This window comes from Vipera berus (assembly GCF_964194415.1).
Source record: "Vipera berus genome assembly, chromosome: 1".
In the NCBI taxonomy this organism is placed as follows: domain Eukaryota; kingdom Metazoa; phylum Chordata; class Lepidosauria; order Squamata; family Viperidae; genus Vipera; species Vipera berus.
Genome location: NC_138202.1, coordinates 119,761,224 through 119,780,349, shown reverse-complemented (window position 1 = coordinate 119,780,349; position 19,126 = coordinate 119,761,224). Strand labels below are relative to the sequence as shown.

At 42.1% G+C, this 19,126-nt stretch overlaps 1 protein-coding gene across 1 annotated transcript in view; it reads left to right on the top strand.

The window, feature by feature from the left end:
* Positions 1-381: 381 nt before the first annotated feature.
* Positions 382-19,126, top strand: part of CLCF1 (cardiotrophin like cytokine factor 1) — a gene marked incomplete at both ends in the record, with an annotated part of 51,620 nt that continues 32,875 nt past the window's right edge. The window contains 2 exon segments of the mRNA XM_081325875.1: positions 382-435; positions 437-523. Coding sequence (XP_081182001.1) covers positions 382-435; positions 437-523 — 141 coding nt within the window.

The window sequence follows — 19,126 nt, the reverse complement described above, 5'->3', positions numbered from 1 at the left end:
GAAATGAGAAGAATGGGTCAGTTTCTTTCCTCTATCCCCACCCCTTTCCCCCCCTTCACCCCCCTTTCCAAATCTGGCATTTCAGCTTGAGACAGGGTGGGTTCACACACTCACCTCGCCTTGTCTCTTTGTAGGGGAGAGGAGGCAATCTGCAGGACCTCTCCTCCCCCTATGCCCCCCACACACACTCCCCCACCCCTCAGGGACTGGGCTAAGCTTTGTGGTTAAAGCTTTACACGTCAGAAAGGGAGGGGGGGTTTAGAAGAAAGGTTGCACGAATTGTCTTCTCCAAATTAAAACATACACATGCTTACACACACGCACACATCCACATTTCAAAAAAAAATCCCACAACCAAACCCCAGCGAGTGGGATTGGCAAATGGGATTATTAATCCTGGCCCAGAATAAAGGAGGCAGGAGACTCCATGCAGACCCCATCGGCGAAAGGAAGCATCCAGGCACACACCTACCTTCAAGGGCCGCATCGGACTGGGGCTTTAACCAGATGGCGTGGAGAGCAGGTAGGACTCTGTGGTCCCTTTCTTCAAACCCCATCCAGAGGGCAACTTGCCCGCCCTCTCCTCACTCAGAAACTAAAGGAAGACATTGGATTTTCCAATATTTGCTAGAAATTCCCCCCCCACACACAAACACTTTTATTTATTATTTTTTTATATATAAAAAATGACACTAGCAAAACTTGGCAGCATCCAGAGATCTAGAGAACAGGGTGGGGAGGAGTATGGTGGGCTGGCATTTCCTCTGGGTAGTTTTCAGAAAAACAACCCAAGAGAAGTCCCTTCCTTCTTTCCCTTTCAGAAGACCCCCACTGCTAGGACTTTTACCTTTCTCCTGTACCCCTCCCCGCTCCAAAGTTTGAAGAGCTGGAAGTGGGGCACCTCAGGCTGAGCAGCAAGCAGGAGGGGGAAGAGAACGAACGGGTGCTTGTAGACAATGGTATCAAATACATTCTTGAAAGCAACCTGGTTCTGTTTAACACTTTAAAGTTTTTAAAAAGGCAGCTACTTTAAGAAGATTGTGCCTTTCTCGTTCTTTCTTTTTTTCCTTCCTTTTCCCCTTTCTCTCTCTCTCTCTCTTTCTTTTTCTTTCTTTCACATTTCTGGACACCAATCAAAGAACAAATCACAGGAGGTGGAAGAGGAGAGAGAGAATGTGAGAGAGAGAGAGAGAGAGAGAGAGAGCGCGTGGTGAAAACTTTGCATACATACAAAACAAAGTACAGACAGCTATTCCCACCTAACACCCAGCAAACAAAAACCAAAACAAATAGGGGAGGGGGGGAAAGAAGGAAGGAAGGAAGGAAAAGGAAGGAAGGAAGGAAGGAACGGAACCCGGGGCAGAGCCAGCCAGAGAGAAAGGGAAATTTTCACTCCGCGCTGGGATCTGCAGCGATCATTCGGAGCACAACCGTTGGTCTGCTAACCCGCCGTGTCGCCCCCAGCCCACACTCTGAGTCTACTATGCTATGTGTTGCTGGGGAGGGTTCAGGTAAGGGCTCGCATCTCGCTCCGTTTTGAGAAGGGTGGGGTGGGGTGGGGGGTCTTGCTGTGCGCCTTGTCTTTTTTTTTTCTTTCTTCCCAAACCGCTGCTGATTCTAATTTGATTTGATTAAAACGTCTGTCTGGCTTTGGGACTGATTTAAGACTTTCCCTCTACACCCCCCCCCTCTTTTCTCTTTTTCATGTATGTTTGTGATTACTGAAAGTGCGGGAGGGGGGGTTTAGAGAGGAGAAGGCAGTTTTAGCAAGGGAATATCATCCCAAATTGACAGAGGAAAATCAAAGTCACCAACGTTTTAGACAACAGCTCAAAAGCCGCCCCCCCCACACACACACACCTCCATGGATTGAGTTAAATGCTTTCCCAAAACAGAAAGAAAGTTTGGTTACTAAAATAAAAAGATAGTTCATTCGTTTGTTTTTAAACAAAGAACGGGACAAGGAGAAGAAAAGCCACTCCGAAACACTTTCCCCCCCCCCCAAACGAGGAAATGTCCTTCCCTGGGAGGGAATGGAAATGGAGGGGGGGGGAGATCGCAACTTTAGGAAGTGTCTGAATCTTTCTGAACGCTTTCTGTGAGCGGTTTGGAGTGTTGTTTTTGTTAGTAAAGTTTTAACATTTCAGCCCGGTTAGCAAAACTTTTCTCACTGCTACTTTGGGAAGGTTGAAAAGCTGGAAGAGGGGAAATTACTTAGAAGGAGAGTACTTTTTCCTGCAGGGTGTAATTTTTATAAGCAATGGGTTTTTTGTGTTTTGCAGACAATACCCCCAGGCTTTCTGGTAGAGGGGCTTGTGTTTAAATAAAATAGAAATGTAAAAAGAAACCTTAAAAGGTCAAAAGCAGTTTGTTTCCCCAACTGGCTCTTTTGACAATCTAATCATGAGATTTAGCAACGGGCGACTGTTTTGCTCCCTAGAGAATTAGTTATTTAAAAAGAAAGGGCAAACGAAGTTGTGGTTGTTGTTTTTTTTAAAGGACACAAAACAAAAGTCTTTGGATTTTTATTTTTTTCATTCTGAATGTTGGAAAAGGCTGAGTAAGGAAACTGAAGGGGAAGATGCCGGAAAACGTGAGGCCAGCTTGGATTCATTCCTCCAGGAGCAGTCAGGCAAACCCAGAGCCTAATGAAGGAGAGACCAACTCTTACAGCTAGGTGTATGGATGCTGCCCATTGCCCCTAGGGATTCTCTTCAGCCAGACGGTTCTGATCCTTGGCTGAGTTAGCTAGCAGAATTAAAGAAGAAGAGACATCCAACTGATAAACGTTTACACCTCTAACACTCTCATTCGGCAGTTGCAAAAAGAAACCTGGGATCAGGGGTGTTTTTTTTTCTTCCTAGGATAGACAAAATTAGGGGGAAATGTTCCTCAACAACATGCCGGCATGGCTAGACTCTGGGCTACTAAAGCTTTAACCCAGCTTTAGACCAATTTGATAGGAATGGAGTAGCAGAACAAAGAGTGGATCCTACAGTACGCTGGAAAAGCTACGAGGAAAGTTTCATGGAGGAAAGAGGTAAAAAGGGACTAGGTCCTAGGAAAGGGCATAATTTTTCATAAGCAACACCTTCTCTTTACTGGCATGCACACATACGTGCAAGATTATTCAAGTGTGCACGCAGCTATGTCCAGTCAGACAAAAAGACACCTTTTACTAGTGAAATCTTCAGTTTTGGGCAAGTAGTTTTTCACCCTGTGCGCTAGCACCATAACAGCCAACACAAGCTGTTGAGTCACGTGGGCTCTCTGGATTACAGGAACCTATGCAGCACATGGAAGAAAAGGTATGAGCCTTTTGTCCAAAGGGAGAACTTGTAGTTCTGTCTGAAACCGAGAAATACTATGGTTAGAAATCCAGTGTCCTAATAGAAAGCTAATTCTGTACGATACACCTAAACTGAAAGCCTATCTAGCCAAATACTCAGCTTTATATATGTGAACAGCCTTATCAAGAAAGTGCATATACATACTCCAAACATGTATATGCCACATCAGTATTTCCTTTCTATGCAGCAGTATTTATCTTGCTGCTGAGAGATGACAGGAAAGGAGGCTCCCACCATTGGTTTAGCATGATGATGATGATGATGATATCCAGTCGTGTCTGATTGTCAGCTGCCGCCTTACTTAGAGGTGCAAGCTGAGGCAGGTCTGACCCTGACTCTCGGCGTTTCTATGGACCAGGTCTTTCCACATCTTTTGATCTTGCACTACTTCTTTGAGTTTTTCTATGTTCTGGCTGGTGTCAGCTTTGATGGTGACCACCATCAATTTGGCAAACAAACTGAGGATATATCAACACTTTGAATGGATTTGAAGTATAGAGAGAAAATGACTACTGTACAATTGAAGAACCGTTTTGGTGTAAAACACATTTGATGCTATTGTCCAATGGTTTGGAGAGATATTGGCATCTGGATTTCAAAATGAACATGAATGTCATATGTATAAGGAATGGGAATGGTAGCACCAGGCCCTGCTCCAAACTGAAGTGGGGAAACTTCTAAAATGCATGAGAACTGCAGGAATCTGCATAAGATCAGACCTTGTTCATCTCACAGGCCTCTCTCTCACCCAGCCTATCTGAGTCTCCACATGGCTATTTAAAATTAACAAAGAGGCAGAATGTAAACAATCAGTGTCAGGACAATCAGATACATGACAGGAAGCAGACTAATTCATACAGTCTGTCCTATACAGAGATCTCTGTACAGTTCATCCAATACTCTGACACAGATATTGCTTCATACTCCAAATGAAGGCTGCCAGGACTGTCTGGAAACTGTAGATTTAGCTCTGTGGACAATGTATTCCTGCATGTATTTTATCACATTGTAAGTAATCCAGAGTAGCATTGGATAGTGAGATGGACAGTATATAAATTTCATAATAAATAAATAGAAAATCTATCCTCCAAGCAGTGGTGGGGAAGCCATAAGTATAGTCTGATCCATATCCTAGGTGGCCAAACTTAAGAACAGAATCTTTGCATACCCATCACCAGGGTATCACAATGAATTGTGAACAAATGTCTAAAAGTGTCTCTACTTTTGTATCTCCCAACCTTTGAAAACAAATTTCCTTTGCTTAGATATAAAAATTGGGGCAAAATGTATACCACATGGTTAAAACAGATGAGACTGCCAAAACTTAATAAACTGTTTCATGGGCCAGATCTGACACATAATTAGGCACGCTCTGGGAAGAGGCCAATGCTTTTTCTATGAAGTACCTCCTGTGCTTTTTATTAATTCCATCAATGGGGTGACTAGCATGAACAGGAATGATGCCATGGCATTTACACAGAGAAAGCAGCACACCTAGTCTTCAAATTTAGAGTCATCCAGATGTTCTCCTAATACCCATAGTTTCTGGTGTATGTAGGTGTTCTGAAAACATTCTTAACAAAATTCAATTTGTAGAACTAATCTAGGAAAAACTCACTTTCCCTTCCAAGACCATAAGACGTATAACATGCCTACACAATAATTCTGTGGCCACAATTATTTTAGCTTCTTATGACCAAGATCAGGTAAAAGCTTCACTTTTATATAGCCCAGGATCTGGGAGCAAGGGTCCAGTACAAAAATCCTGATGACTAGTATAACTGTTCCTATCAAGCTCTCTGTTAGTTTTCTTAAAGATAGCTAGAAGAAGCCAGGATTATAAAAAGCCAGTTTCTTACAAGAAGATACTCCCTGGTTCCTGAAAGATAAGAATAGTTAGTTCATTCTTGGACAAATATCAAGTGCAACTTGTTAGGCCACCTGTGATCCACTTTTGTAGGTGAAATGTGATCCCTAAGGTGTCATCAAGGAGAGAAAAAAGATGGATGTCAGGAAGACAAACAGCCTCAAGATGACAACATTAACCAACACTGGAAAGTTTTTAAAGTGCAGAGAGGCAGATCTGGCAAAGCAAAGCAAGGGAGTCCAAATGATAGGCCTTGCCTAACTAGGCAAGGATGGGTGGCAGAGACAGAGGAAAGCCTATATCACAGGTAGGAATCGCAAATCTATATTAAGCTGGGTCACGGGCAAGAGGCCGTTTGGATGATAGCCCAGAAGATGTGGAACAATTAGTCACTGGAACTTACTCAGAGAGAGATATCTGAGGTCTCGAACAAAAGGCAACATGGTACGTACCCTGACTATATATGGGAAAATCAAGCTCAATTTTGACCACACTGAATTGCAGGCAACCAAGGAGGACAGTCTCACGAGGCCTTGAGGAGAAGCCAAGAGAACAGAACACAAAGGTGCCGGGGGTGGGGGGACGCACACAATTGTCTGAATATAGTAATAGGAACCCAAGAGAACAGACAGGGGAGAGGAACCCCAGAAAAGAGGACATTTCCATAAAAAGGAGATCAATGGGGAACCAAAGGGAAACAAAGGCAGGGAGTTGCTGGCGAGTTTGGTCCCCAAAGAGGGGATTGAAGGGGTACTATTTTTGGAGGAGTACTCTGGAAAGGGGCTGGAACTTCTGCAGGACATTTGCAGAGAAAAGAAAAGAAATGGGTCTTAAATTATTAAATGAATTTGGCCTGCAGAGAAGGAATTCCACAACAGTAGAAGGAGAGCCATCATTACTTTCTTTCCATAAGATTTTTCCTCCCCAGGCTAGGCTACCGCCTTGAGATTTCCTAGTGGTCTCCCATTGAAGAACTAACCAGGATGATGGTTTTGGTTAGCTTTTCTGAGACGGGTGATGGCTAGCTAAGTGCTGCCACCTGTTGGGAATCTACTCCAGAACAGCAAGGGCATTAAAGCAACTCATTTTCTTGTGGAAGCTTTCTCAGCTCTGTACTTTCCAACTTACAGCAAGGCAATTTCCTGCTTTTTAAAGTGAAGTGAAATAATGGCGTGAAGCCTCCATTGACTTGCTGCACATATTAAGAAACCCACGGCAGATTTTTAAAAGCAAAGCAGAACGAGGTAGAATCCTTAACTTGATGTTATCCTCACTTTTAAAAGAAAAAAGCCACCTCCTTCCAATCTATAGCCTCCAAAAAGACAGTTTGCTTTCTATAGAAACTAGAACACAAGATATCCCCCCCCCCGCCCGCCAGTCTAATGTCTAATCCATAGTGTTGGTTTTATTCTCGATATAAAGCAGTGTTTCTCATCCTTGGGAACTTTTAAGATGTTTAGTCTTCAACTCCCAGGATTCCTCAGCCACCATGGCTCACTGGGGAATTCTGGGAGTTGAAGTCCACATCTTAAAGTTGCTAAGGTTGAGAAACACTGATATAGATAGATCATGAAAAGGCTGGCCATTACTCATTTAGCTTGTAATAATGGGAGGATCTATTTAGTGCAAGCAGGCCTTGTGTATTCTTGTGCTCTGGCATACAACTACTTATGTCAAGAGATGGTTATGCCTGTTGGCTCTTCCTTCTGTCTGTAATCTCTTCTGTAGATCTTTAGAGTTAATCTACATATCCAGCTGTGAATCCCTGTAAAAGCATTTAGAATACCAGAGTGTCTGTGAATTCACTATGCTAGATAGAAAGGCCCCTAATGAAGATTTTCCCCCAGCGTTCTTTGAACAAGGTCATCACAAATTCCCCTGCCATTCTTTTTTTATTTATTTATTTAAATTCCATTTATATCCCGCCCTTCTCCGAAGACTCAGGGCGGCTTACAAACTTAGCAGTAGCCTTCATTCTATGTATATGCCTGCTTATTAGGGCTTTCACACACACCCCCAAGCGGCATTATTACAAAGTCAGCTTAATTGCCCCCAACAATCTGGGTCCTCATTTTACCTACCTCGGAAGGATGGAAGGCTGAGTCAACCTTGAGCCTGGTGGGATGCGAACCTGCATTAATTGCAGGCAGCTGGTGTTACTTAAGGAGGCATTAGCCCACTGCTCCACCAAGGCTCTTTTCACAAGTACTTTGAAATTCCATGTGCTCCTGCCAACCCCTTAGTTTCTCCCAGGGAATTTGCAATAAAGAGAAAAGTCCACAATAAAGGGCATCAATTTGCCTTAATCTTCCAACTCTTGGAGAGTTTTCAATCAGGAAAATCCAGAAAGCACCTCCGAAATTTCCATGTCAAAGAATCGGCTGCATCCCAAAAGGAAAAAAACACGTCCATAGATGCCTTCAGCTCTTTATATTGACTGCCTGCTTCATAGCTAGATAGTTCACCTGGTTAAGATCATGTGTGCTTGATCTAAAGGAGGTCATTGCTAGCTCTTGTTTGCACATGTCTCAAGTAACCAAATGGGCACTAGAATTTTAAGTTTAGTCATTTTTCTTCTGCTTAGGATTAATAAATGGTGGTTTTATATCAAATCACATTGTACAGAGGGGCTTCTCCTCAATGTGGCTTCTGCCCCTTCCCCCTCTTGGCTTTCAGAAATTTGGATTTTCCTCTTGCCCCGCCTTCTAGCCTTGATACTCTTGGAAGCTCACATCACCCTGTGGTTTTAGACTAAGCTGGTCAGATTTAGTTTCAGGAGAGCTCAGCTCAGTGTTTACTTCAGCTCCGCTGGCTTCTGCACTGAACTATAGAGAAAGGCACTTATGGAGCCTTCCTGCAAGAAAGCAGTCAATTAAACAGGGCCTCAATTTGTTACTGTGGCAGAGGACAGTTTTGAGGCTGTGCAGGCCTCTTCTACTCTAGGTTTATGCAAAGTAAATCCCACTGAGATGAAGAAAGCTTACCTCCAAGCAAGCATGGGAATGGGTTTTATATAAAGCAAAAGCAGCCATCAGAGAACGCTTCAAAGAAACATCACTATACTCTCAATTGCTTCCCAATCCCTGAACTGCTCTCTGTCCTTTGTTATCAGTCCGTGCTTCCAATCAATACTTCATTCCTAAGAATGAAGCCTTGCTATAAAATCTGGTGCCAAAATCTGGTAACCCTTCACCACATGCAGCAATTGAAATAAAGTGTTTCCTTGCAGCGTTTCAACACATGGGCTTGTTCTCTGCATGCTTGAGGTCTTTCATCCAGAACAGTTGCTTTCCTTCAATGGAAATCCATCATATGTCACACTGCAGGAAGCCTCTTGTTATACACAGAATGAGATGCTAAGCACACTGAGTAGAAGTAGGGCTGCAACCCTAGGCTCATTCTTCCCAGATTTAAGCCTCTACGGGGAGACTAACACTCAGTAAAATGCAAAGCCTTGCAAGATACGTTCCACCGAACTCAGTATAATTTACCACTGAGTAAGCACACAATAGGGACGCAGTGGCTCAGTGGGTTAGGACGCTGAGCTTGTTGATCAGAAGGTCGGCAGTTTGGCGGGTCGAATCCCGAGTGCTGCATAGCAGAGTGAGCGCCTGTTACTCGTCCCAGCTTCTGCCAACCTAGCAGTTCGAAAGCACGTAAAAATGCAAGTAGAAAAATAGGGACCACTCCGGTGGGAAGGTAACAGCGTTCCGTGCGCCTTTGGCGTCTAGTCATGCCGGCCACATGACCACGGAGACGTCATCGGACAAGCGCTGGCTCTTCGGCTTTGAAACGGAGATGAGCACCGGCCCCTAGAGTCAGAAACGACTAGCACGCATGTGCGGGGGAACCTTTACCTTTACCTTTTTAAGCACACAATAAGAATAGCCTACAGTTTCATTCCCAGTCTTTGGGTTACGTTCAGATTGCCTCCTTTCAGGTTCTGCAGGCCTACCATGATGTTCTTATACTCTCAACATTTACTATCTCACGTATCCTTTCAGCATTGATCTGGAAGGTGCAGAGGGAGGTGGGAAGGCGTTTGTCATTTTCTTTATATTGTAGAACTGGAACCGTCACTCTTCCTGACCTGCATCCATATCTAAAGTTATCTTTACATTATGTAGTCTAGATACAACCTCCAGGGCTACTGGGCACACTTGGTGGCCCTGCTTCACAAGTTTCGAGCTAAGAAAAGCTTCGTTTCATTGCTTTCAGTTGCAGATATGAGACTAGTCCAAAAGGATCTCTTCACAATCTTGTCTGATGTAACTTTTGTTTTTCCACTGTCAAGGAACTGTAATGTAGTATCTACATATTCTGTGGCATGGCACAATATTAAGAGCACACTTGTATAGCTTTAGCACATCTTGCTTCCCTATTCTTTTCTGCCATTCTCTTTTGCATATTGCTCTGCAAGTAAATCGGTGAGGCTAAACATATAGCTAAACGACTTCAAAAGCAACTTGTATATTCATCTGGTGTTATGTCACTTGTATCTGATCCCTCAGCCCTCCGACCCTTAGTGCGGTGTTTCTCAACCTTGGTAGTTTGAAGATGTGTTGGCTGGCTGGGGAATTCTGGGAGTTGAAGTCCACAGGTTGTAAAGGGCCATAGTTGCCCACCCCTGCTTTTTTCTGACCACGTTTGTCTTCATATCCCTTGCAACAATTCTCTATTCTGGGCACATTTCCCCTTCGCTGCAGCTGTTGATATGTAGGTGGTTATTGATGGTCCTCCATTTGATCATGGGCTGTAAATATAATATATTCACTAAGGTTGAAATCTTATACATATTTATCAGGTAGCAAGTTACCCTGGAATCAATGACACTTCATCCCAAATGTGATTAGAAAATTCTCACTTAAAAATCTGCTGGAAGATCTAATAAAGGCTTTCTTATTCTTAGCAGCATCTTGGCATATCTTCAATATGTTATTATTACATAAACAGCTGGAAATACCTCAGTAGACCATATTAATCTACAGAAATCTTCTGTTCATCTAGGAATTTCCGGGCACCTCATTCAGTTTCACACTTTTTCTGTTCCTTGTCACTATCCACTTTACCCACCTCTCCTGGAGCAATACAGCTTACCTCAGAATGGAAAAATCCTTACAAAGCACAGCCTCTGTCTGGTTAATTTCACTGTTTTTTTCCTCTTTGCATAGCCTTGACTCTGTCATTGATGCAAACAAGCCTTTCTGGCTGCTTGGGGCTCCCCAGTATCATCTGCAAACCCCTCGTTTGCTCAGCCTGCAACGACTTTGTGAGAACAAAACAGATCTAAGGACAATATGCAACTAACAACAAACCATCTCGTTCCAGCCCACCAGCTCCTTTTGGGGTTGGCCAAAAATTTACAAAATGAGTGGACAAGTATTTTCCCAGTCTAGGGTCTGCAAAATGAGAATAAATATAGACCACAGTGAAATATAGACCACAGTTGGTTGGCTTTGAAAGTGAAACTGGTAATAAAAGCATTTGGCCAATGCTGCTGATTCCCTGTGAGGGTCCAGATGCTAAAAACAGATGCCATATCCTTTGCAGTGTGCCATAGACAGATAGAAGACCTCCAAAAGATGCATTAAGTAACAACCCATCATAATTAATATATATCTGAGGACATGGCTCGTTGGTAAAAGTTTTGGGCACTCCAAGGAGCATGCATGTAACATCTCTGCTGCATGAGCAGCATTGGACAATGTTTTGTTTCCGGGGACAATGCAAGGTGTTGGTTATCACCTTTAAAGCCCTTCACGGCATGGAACCAGAGGAACCGTCTGTCTCAATTACATCAACCCATCCGATTCAATCAGGCAGGGAGGATCTGTTACAGACCCCATCAGTTATAGAATTTCAACTGGTAGGGTATAGAAAAAGAGCCTTCTTTGTTGTTGCCCTGGCCTATAGAATATCTTATCCCCAGAGATGAGTTTGGCCCCCACTCTTTTGGCCTTGTAAGTATTAAAACGAGAGAGCATTAAGACCATTTCTGCCAACTGTCATGGGATTTGAAGAGTACACAGCCCTGGGGCTGGCGGCTGGCTTGAGAGCGCTCACTCTAAATTTTTAATTTGCCTTTTAACTTTGCTTTAATTTCATTCTTCATTTTGTTTTAATTCTGTTTTTAAGATTATTTCTTTTATATGGTTTTATCACCTGTATCTAAAACCACCCAGAACTGCTTGCATAGTGAGATGTGCAGTGTCTACATTTGATAAATAAACAAAAGATTATGTATTACACATGTTATAATGATCCTTGATGGCCTTTATTCCATCTTCATGAGCTTTTTTAAAGTAGCATCAAAAAGTTTGCAGAGATGGCATCTGAATTTAAGATATGCAGGACAGAACTATTCCCCAAGTGGCCAAGGGATATTGGACATTTTACACTGCGAGGCTCCTTTTGGCTCTGCATTATACTCTGCACAAGCAAGCATACTTCTGAGGTTTCTTTGCAACCACCATATATTAAAAGCACACTTTGAATCAAGCAGAGTAGGATAAGGATAAACAACCTTAATGAACTATGTTTTTATTGCTAGGCCTTTGTAAATGAATCTTTTTCTCACCTAAAATTATCCTGGAAACTCGAAAAATGATAACATTTCTTTCAGTGTGCCACATATCCTAAATTTTCCAAAATAATCTTTGACCTATTTGGAAAGCTTCAGGCTGGGAAAGGATGTACTGTACTATGTTCTAAATTGGAAGCCTTCTTTATTAAGACATCAGGCTTTCAATGCGCAGCACGCCTAGAAAATAGGATTAGAAAGAAAACTTTTAGCATGTTCCAATGGTTTTGTTCAGTGAAGATTAAGGACTGCTAGTAATTTGTCTTGCCTCAGTAGAATTTGTCCCAAGAACTACAGTTTCCTTCTAAAAGTTCTGTTCCTCTTATGTCTCTATCTCATGTATAAGTAGTTCTCTCTTAACGACTGCTTTACAGCAGTTCGAAGTTATGACAGCTGCAGGACGGTGCTTTATAGTCTGTAAAACACCCTCAGCCATCATCAATGGTTGTGATATCCCCCTTGTGGTCATGTGACCGCATATTAGGCAGATCAACTTTACAATTGGTCGCAGCAGCAATTCACAGTCACATCACTGTGATTCACATTTTTTTTCTGGTTTCCAATAGTTGTTGCTGGTTTCTGGCAAAAATGCTCATTCAAAAGAATGGGTTTGCTTAATACCACCATGAAAAAGGCTAGAAATTATTTCTAGTCATATGGGTGCCCTAACTTACAACCAAAATGACTTACAACTGTAGTACTGGGCTCAGCTATGATAGTTAAGTCAAGGGCTTCCTGAATGAATTGGCCCCCTCCATTTTAATTTTGGTTCTCCCTTTTCCTTTCCAACTATCTATGTGCAACTAAAACATCCTTCTGATGACTCTTGATTATTCTCAGAGTGTATAACTTCTGTATAACTTTATATACTTTATATAAACTTCTTTATATATTCTTGTACGTTTTATGTAACACAGATTTCAATAACTGGCTTTATCTTTCTAACACACTGAATATACCTGCTTTTTACAAAAGCCCTTGGGTAAACTGGGTGTCATGACTATCAGCTTTAGCCTTGGTCAAGTTCAACTAAGCTACACTTAATTGATAAATGCTTTGAGGAGCCAGGAGCCAGAGAACAACATGTGAATCTAGTTCTATCTCTTACCCTCATATTTTATGCCCACTGCATAGTTGTATTAGATTAATTAAATCTATCTCTGCCGAATGGAAAAGTGCTTAATTGCTATCAAGGTACTGGTGTGGCAGTTGCCCTCTGAACTCCAATTGTACTCCAGGCCCAATCTTCTCAGCCTAGGCCAACTTTCCCCAACCTGATATATTTTTTCCAGATCTGTCACTCTTTACAATCTACAGTTCTAACCAGCAAAGCCTGGCTGGTGTAGGTGAACAATCCAATCCTGTGTCTCATTTTTCCTTGCTTTCGTGTATGACAAACACTTGGTGCAGATGCAAAATTCTTTTTCATCTGGCTGGGGGGTGGTGGCATTCTCTTCTCTGTAGGATGAGGGCAAAACATAAACCTGTATCAATGCATTACTGTAAGTGCTCTCTCCAACCTTAACAACACTTCTGTCGGAACATGTAGAGTTGGAGCGGCTAAGATTACACACATGTAGATCACTCTTTCTTTTTTTTTTTTTTACTACAGCCACCAAATGGAGCCAGGTGCAAAACACGTTGAATAAAAGGGATTAAATGAACTCCGCAGAGGTCCTGGTGCTTCTGTCTATAAATATCCATTCCGTTTCCCTAAGCTTTCTTTATTTCAAGGGAAGGGATTTTGTGATTGAAATCGCACATGAGTTAGAGATGCTGCTCATCTATGGTAAAACTCTCAGATCCAGCTGCAGCTTTACTCTACTGATACGTAAGATTAAGCTGACAACCTGCCATCCAAAACAATTTACAAAAAGAAAATACAAATTTTCTTTTAACTACCCATGCACAGAGTTACATTGTAGAATCATTTTTTCTGTTTCATATATCCATGGGCAACTAACAAACTAAAAACATGCACGTTTATTTAAAGATAATTTGCCTTTGCCTGCCAGCCAACATTAACAGCATCCGCACATGCAGACAAAGAATTTGAGAGGCAGCACTGTCCGGTGTATAATTCCTTAGGCTGAAGTCCTACCTGTGAAGCGTCTTACATCATAACTCTCATACAGGCTAGGATTCTGTATTTTCTGCAAAGAGGCAGGTAGCTTAGTGGCATAAGGTTAGGAAAATCAGCAGAAAGAACCATACAAAACGAATCATGCTGCAATTCCTTTGATTTTACTAGGCTGGAACAGGAAGCCAACAGGGAGCATCATGTGGGCATGACGCTGTCGATTGCTCTCAGTTGATAGTAAGTGTGTTTGAATTCTGTTGGAATTGCTTCACAGTACACATGTAGAAGATTGGTCTCTAGATTTTACAGAAGAAACGTGATTTGTTACTCCAAGTGATGTGGTGTTTTCATCCTGGTCGAGTTGTTTGTTTCTTTTTTTATGAAGTTTATTATTTTAAAATATTTTGGAAGAAGACATTCAGTTTTAATTCAAGGAGGAGATGCTTTTGGGGACATAGCTTATTTCAGCAAATAATGCAAAGGGTTGAATAAGTAATGTAAAGTAAAAGTAAAGAAGTAGCATCAACCACCGGAAATTTCAATAGATATATCTGAAATTTCTGGGCAACAAAATAGAAGTGGTTTTCTACTGCTTGGTTCCAGGAAAGGCCAAGACATTTCCAAGCCTATCCCTGACGTTTCCTAATGGCCTTCCATCCAGGGATCAAGGTGGCCCAACCCTGCTTAATTTTTTTGAGATCTAATAGCATCTCTGGTGTTATAGGTTCTGGGGAAAGCCAGAACCAGAAAGGAAAACTGGTTGTTTTTCAGTCTCATAGATTTCCTGCCTGAATCCATTGTTTCTTATTGTCAGTACAGTAGGTGATGTTCAAAAAGACAATTACAAATAGCTGCCAAACAGGCTAACAGTAAACAGCCCAACCAACCAAAGAACCTCCAAGACCACTCCCTCATAGGGCAGACCACTAGGATATAAAGTGAGGGCAAACTCCACTCCTTACTAGCACTGATGATGTGGCCTGGCTTGGGTAATGAAACATCCCCAAGAAAGAAAAAAAGATCTTCCAAAGGACAATTCTTCAGCTACTTTAGAATTGTACCAGCCATTCCTGCATGCTTGCTTTTCAGGGAAGGGGAGCTACAGGCAGGCTATCTTTGCTAGTTACTCACAACTAGTGTGCAGGTGGCTGATAAAATGTTAATGGGCAAGCCTTAGTGTAGGCAAGAGACACAAATGGTAAACTCAGGAAAAAGCCCTGGAGGTGCAGCCTGGCTAAAGCCAAGAGTTCAAAAGGTGAACAACACTTTAGGCAGATTCTCTACTGTAATGCCTCAAAGATGTTTTTCACAGCTTTTTCTGCATGTTGTACAGATACAGGGAGTTCTCATTTAGTGACCATTCAAAGTTACAACAGCACTGAAAAAAGCAACTTATGACCATTCTTCACATTTACAACCGCTGCAGCATCCTCATGGTCACGTGATCAAAATTTGGACACTTGGCAACTGGCTCATATTGATGATGGTTGGAGTATCCCAGGGTCATGTGATTACCTTTTGCTACCTACTGACAAGCAAAGTCAGTGGTGAAGCCACATTCACTTAACAACCGTGTTACCAACTTGACAACTGCATTGATTCACTTAACAACTATGGCAAGAAAGGTTGTAAAATGGGGAAAACAACAACTGTCTTGCTTAGCAGCAGACATTCTGGGCTCAGTTGTGGTCATAAGTTGAGGACTACCTGTATAACAGGGGTGTTCTTAGGTTAAACTTTAAGTGCAAACCGTATATGCCATGACGTCATATATGAAAAACACACTATTAACAGGAAGAGGCAGCCATACAGAATGTAATCCTCTTCAAACTTTCTCCCCACCCAGCTCTGCTCTAAAGTGGATAAGATTATGCATATATTGGTGTGGGATTAGTTTGGAATGTAAGGCTTAGCATTTATAAAATGTTATGTGGTCTCAAAGATTGCTAATTGCTATTTTGTGCATTAAATCCATATTTGACTTTCTTGGAGTACTTAGGATTCTTTTTGTTAAGTTCTCACTAAAAAGGAAGGACAATTCTTCCTAAACTTTGCCTTGCCTTTTCTCTATATGAGATCACCCATCCCATACACTGAGGCAAATGGAAACCAAATTCTCTCAAGTCCCAGAGTCAGTTTCTGCCTTGAACTTATTGTGACTTATCCACAGAGCACCTGAATCCTCAGTAATCATTGCAGGTGGGGACTGAGAAGAAAGGTATTATTGGACCTTAATCTGACGTTACTACCTAACTGCAAATGTAATCAGTGCCCAGTTCTATCCTGTTTGTCCAGTCTGTCCTCCTCCTTCAGCTCCACATGGTTTTATTTGATAATGGACATTTATAACTACTTTTCACTCACTTAGGACCAAGCCAAGCAAAAAAGGCACACTTTTAGGATAATCATGGTGTGGAACCACAGAATCAAGATGATCTTGAAGGCTATTTAATGCAACCTCCTTTTCAAACTAGAGCATCTTCATGATTAGTTGCTCTGTCATTAGTAGAAGAGTGTCCAGCTTCTGCTTGAAGGGAAAACCTTCGTGTGCATCCTTGACTCTGTCTATGGCATTCCCTTGATCTATTAAACCTAATAACTCTGTCAAAAAAATAATCTGCCATAATTTGTTAGTGATAGACCTTGCTGCTCCTGTTAATTGTAGCATGCTTATCCAAGTGTTCATAAACATGCCATGCTATTAAAAATTTCTTTGAGGACTTTGCTCAATACACTGTAGCTATCAAGTCTGTACTTTCTGAGTCCTCCCCCTTCTTGAAGATGCAGACATTTGCTGTCCTTCACGTGGGACCTTACCATGATGGTAGGAATTCTCAAAGAACAATGAGAGTGGTTCTGCAATACTTCTGCCAGTTCCTTTGGTACCCTGGGATGTAATCCATCTGGCCAAAGAGTCTTGAATTCATTTCAATTAGCTAAACCTGTCTTACCCGCTTCAAGTCTATGCTAAGCTGCAATTTCCTTTTCTTCCCCATCTCTTCTCACAGAAGAGTAATAATAATAATAATAATAATAATAATAATAATAATAATAATAATAATAATAATAATAATAATAATAGTAATAATAAAGTTGGAAGGGACCTTAGAGGTCATCTAGTCGAACCCCCTGCTCAGGCAGGAAACCCTATACCATTTCAGACAAATGGCTGTCCAGTCTCTTCTTAAAAACTTCCAGTGTTGGAGCATTCACAGCTTCTGGAGGCAGGTTGTTCCACTGGTTAATTGTTCTAACTGTCAGGAAGTTTCTCCTTAGTTCTAGGTTGCTTCTCTCCTTGATTAGTTTCCATCCATTGTTTCTTGTCCTGCCTTTGGGCTCTTTGGAGAATAGCTTGAGTCCCTCCTCTTTGTGGCAGCCTCTGAGATATTGGAACACTGCTATCGTGTCCCCCCTCGTCCTTTTCTTCATTAAACTTGTTGTTGTTGTTGTTAGTTGCGAAGTCGTGTCTGACCCATCGCGACCCTATTGGACAACGTTCCTCCAGGCCTTCCTGTCCTCTACCATCTTCTGGAGTCCATTTAAGCTCACGCCTACTGCTTCAGTGACTCCATCCAGCCACCTCATTCTCTGTCGTCCCCTTCTTCTATTGCCCTCAATCTTTCCCAGCATGAGGCTCTTCTCCAGTGAGTCCTTCCTTCTCATTAGGTGGCCAAAGTATTTGAGTTTTAGCTTCAGGATCTGGCCTTCTAAAGAGCAGTCAGGGTTGATCTCCTCTAGGACTGACCGGTTTGATCGCCTTGCAGTCCAAGGGACTCGCAGGAGACTTCTCCAGCACCAGAGTTCAAAGGCTTCAATTCTTTGGCGCTCAGCCTTTCTTATGGTCCAACTTTCACTGCCATACATTGCAACTGGGAAGACCATAGCCTTGACTATACGCACTTTTGTTGACAGGGTGATGTCTCTGCTTTTTAGTGTGCTGTCTAGATTTGCCATTGCTTTCCTCCCGAGAAGCAAGCGTCTTTTAATTTCTTGGCTACAGTCCCCATCTGCAGTGATCTTGGAGCCCAGGAAAATAAAATCTGTCACTACCTCCATTTCTTCCCCATCTATTTGCCAGGAATTGAGAGGGCCAGATGCCATGATCTTGGTTTTCTTAATGTTTAGTTTCAACCCAAGTTTTGCACACTCCTTCACTCGCAACAAGAGGCTCTTTAGTTCCTCTTCACTTTCTGCCATTAGAGTGGTATCATCTGCATATCTTAGGTTGTTGATGTTTCTTCCGGCAATCTTAATTCCAACTTTTGATTCATCTAGCCCTGCCTTTCTCATGATGTGCTCTGCATATAAGTTAAATAGGCACAGTACTACAGCTTAGTGGGTTGTGCACATCCAGCTAATTGTGGAATATTCAAAAATCCTTGATTAACCATGGTTTTACATGTGAATCAAGTTGCTGATTTCAGCAACCAGCAAATGCAGTTAAATACATTCAAGACTGGCAACCGATTTGGAGCAGGGAATGCTTTGAAGGCAAACTGCTAACCCTACTCTGGAGAGCTGAACAGAGCCAAAATGGATAGTGTATAAATATAAAAGTAAATGCAAATAAAGTGAAGGAATGTTTTCCTTCCTTCCAGATCTTCAAATGCAATTTTGCAAAAATGGACATGAGCAAATTAACTTTGTTTGCTTCTAGGCTTTGTATGTGTAGAGGAATGTTAACACACTGGTGGTCCAAAACTACATCCTGACCTTGAACTGAGGGTTGAAATACTTCTATGGATCTGGATTAGTGAATTAGGATGACAGACAGTTGCTGGCAGGAACCAGGATCCTGGGAGCTTTTAGTTCTGGGAAATGATGGGAATTCCTTCACCATCCCATTCTATTCCATCCCATTCATATGCATGCACAGGCCAAAACTTTCCAAGAAATATGTCTACGACATCAAAATGTTCTGCCAACAGACATGACCTTTCCCTATGTTTCATAAAGGTTTTGACATCAGGAGCATCCATAGAATTTTTTGAGTCCAAATAGACCATTGTTTCTGCCTGGCTTCCTCTCTTTCCCACAAGGAATTGCTTCCAATCAGCTTCTCACTTGAGTCATGCTGCCTTCTGCCCATTCCTTAGGACATTTGTTATCCCCAAGCTCAGCAATTAAGATCCCACTCCTCAAGAGCAACCTGAGCTTGGAAACACTCTGGAACATAATACTGGGGCAACGTTTCCCATAAGCTCCCAATTTCCCCAGGTGGCTCCTTCCCCATCATGGAACCTGGGGCC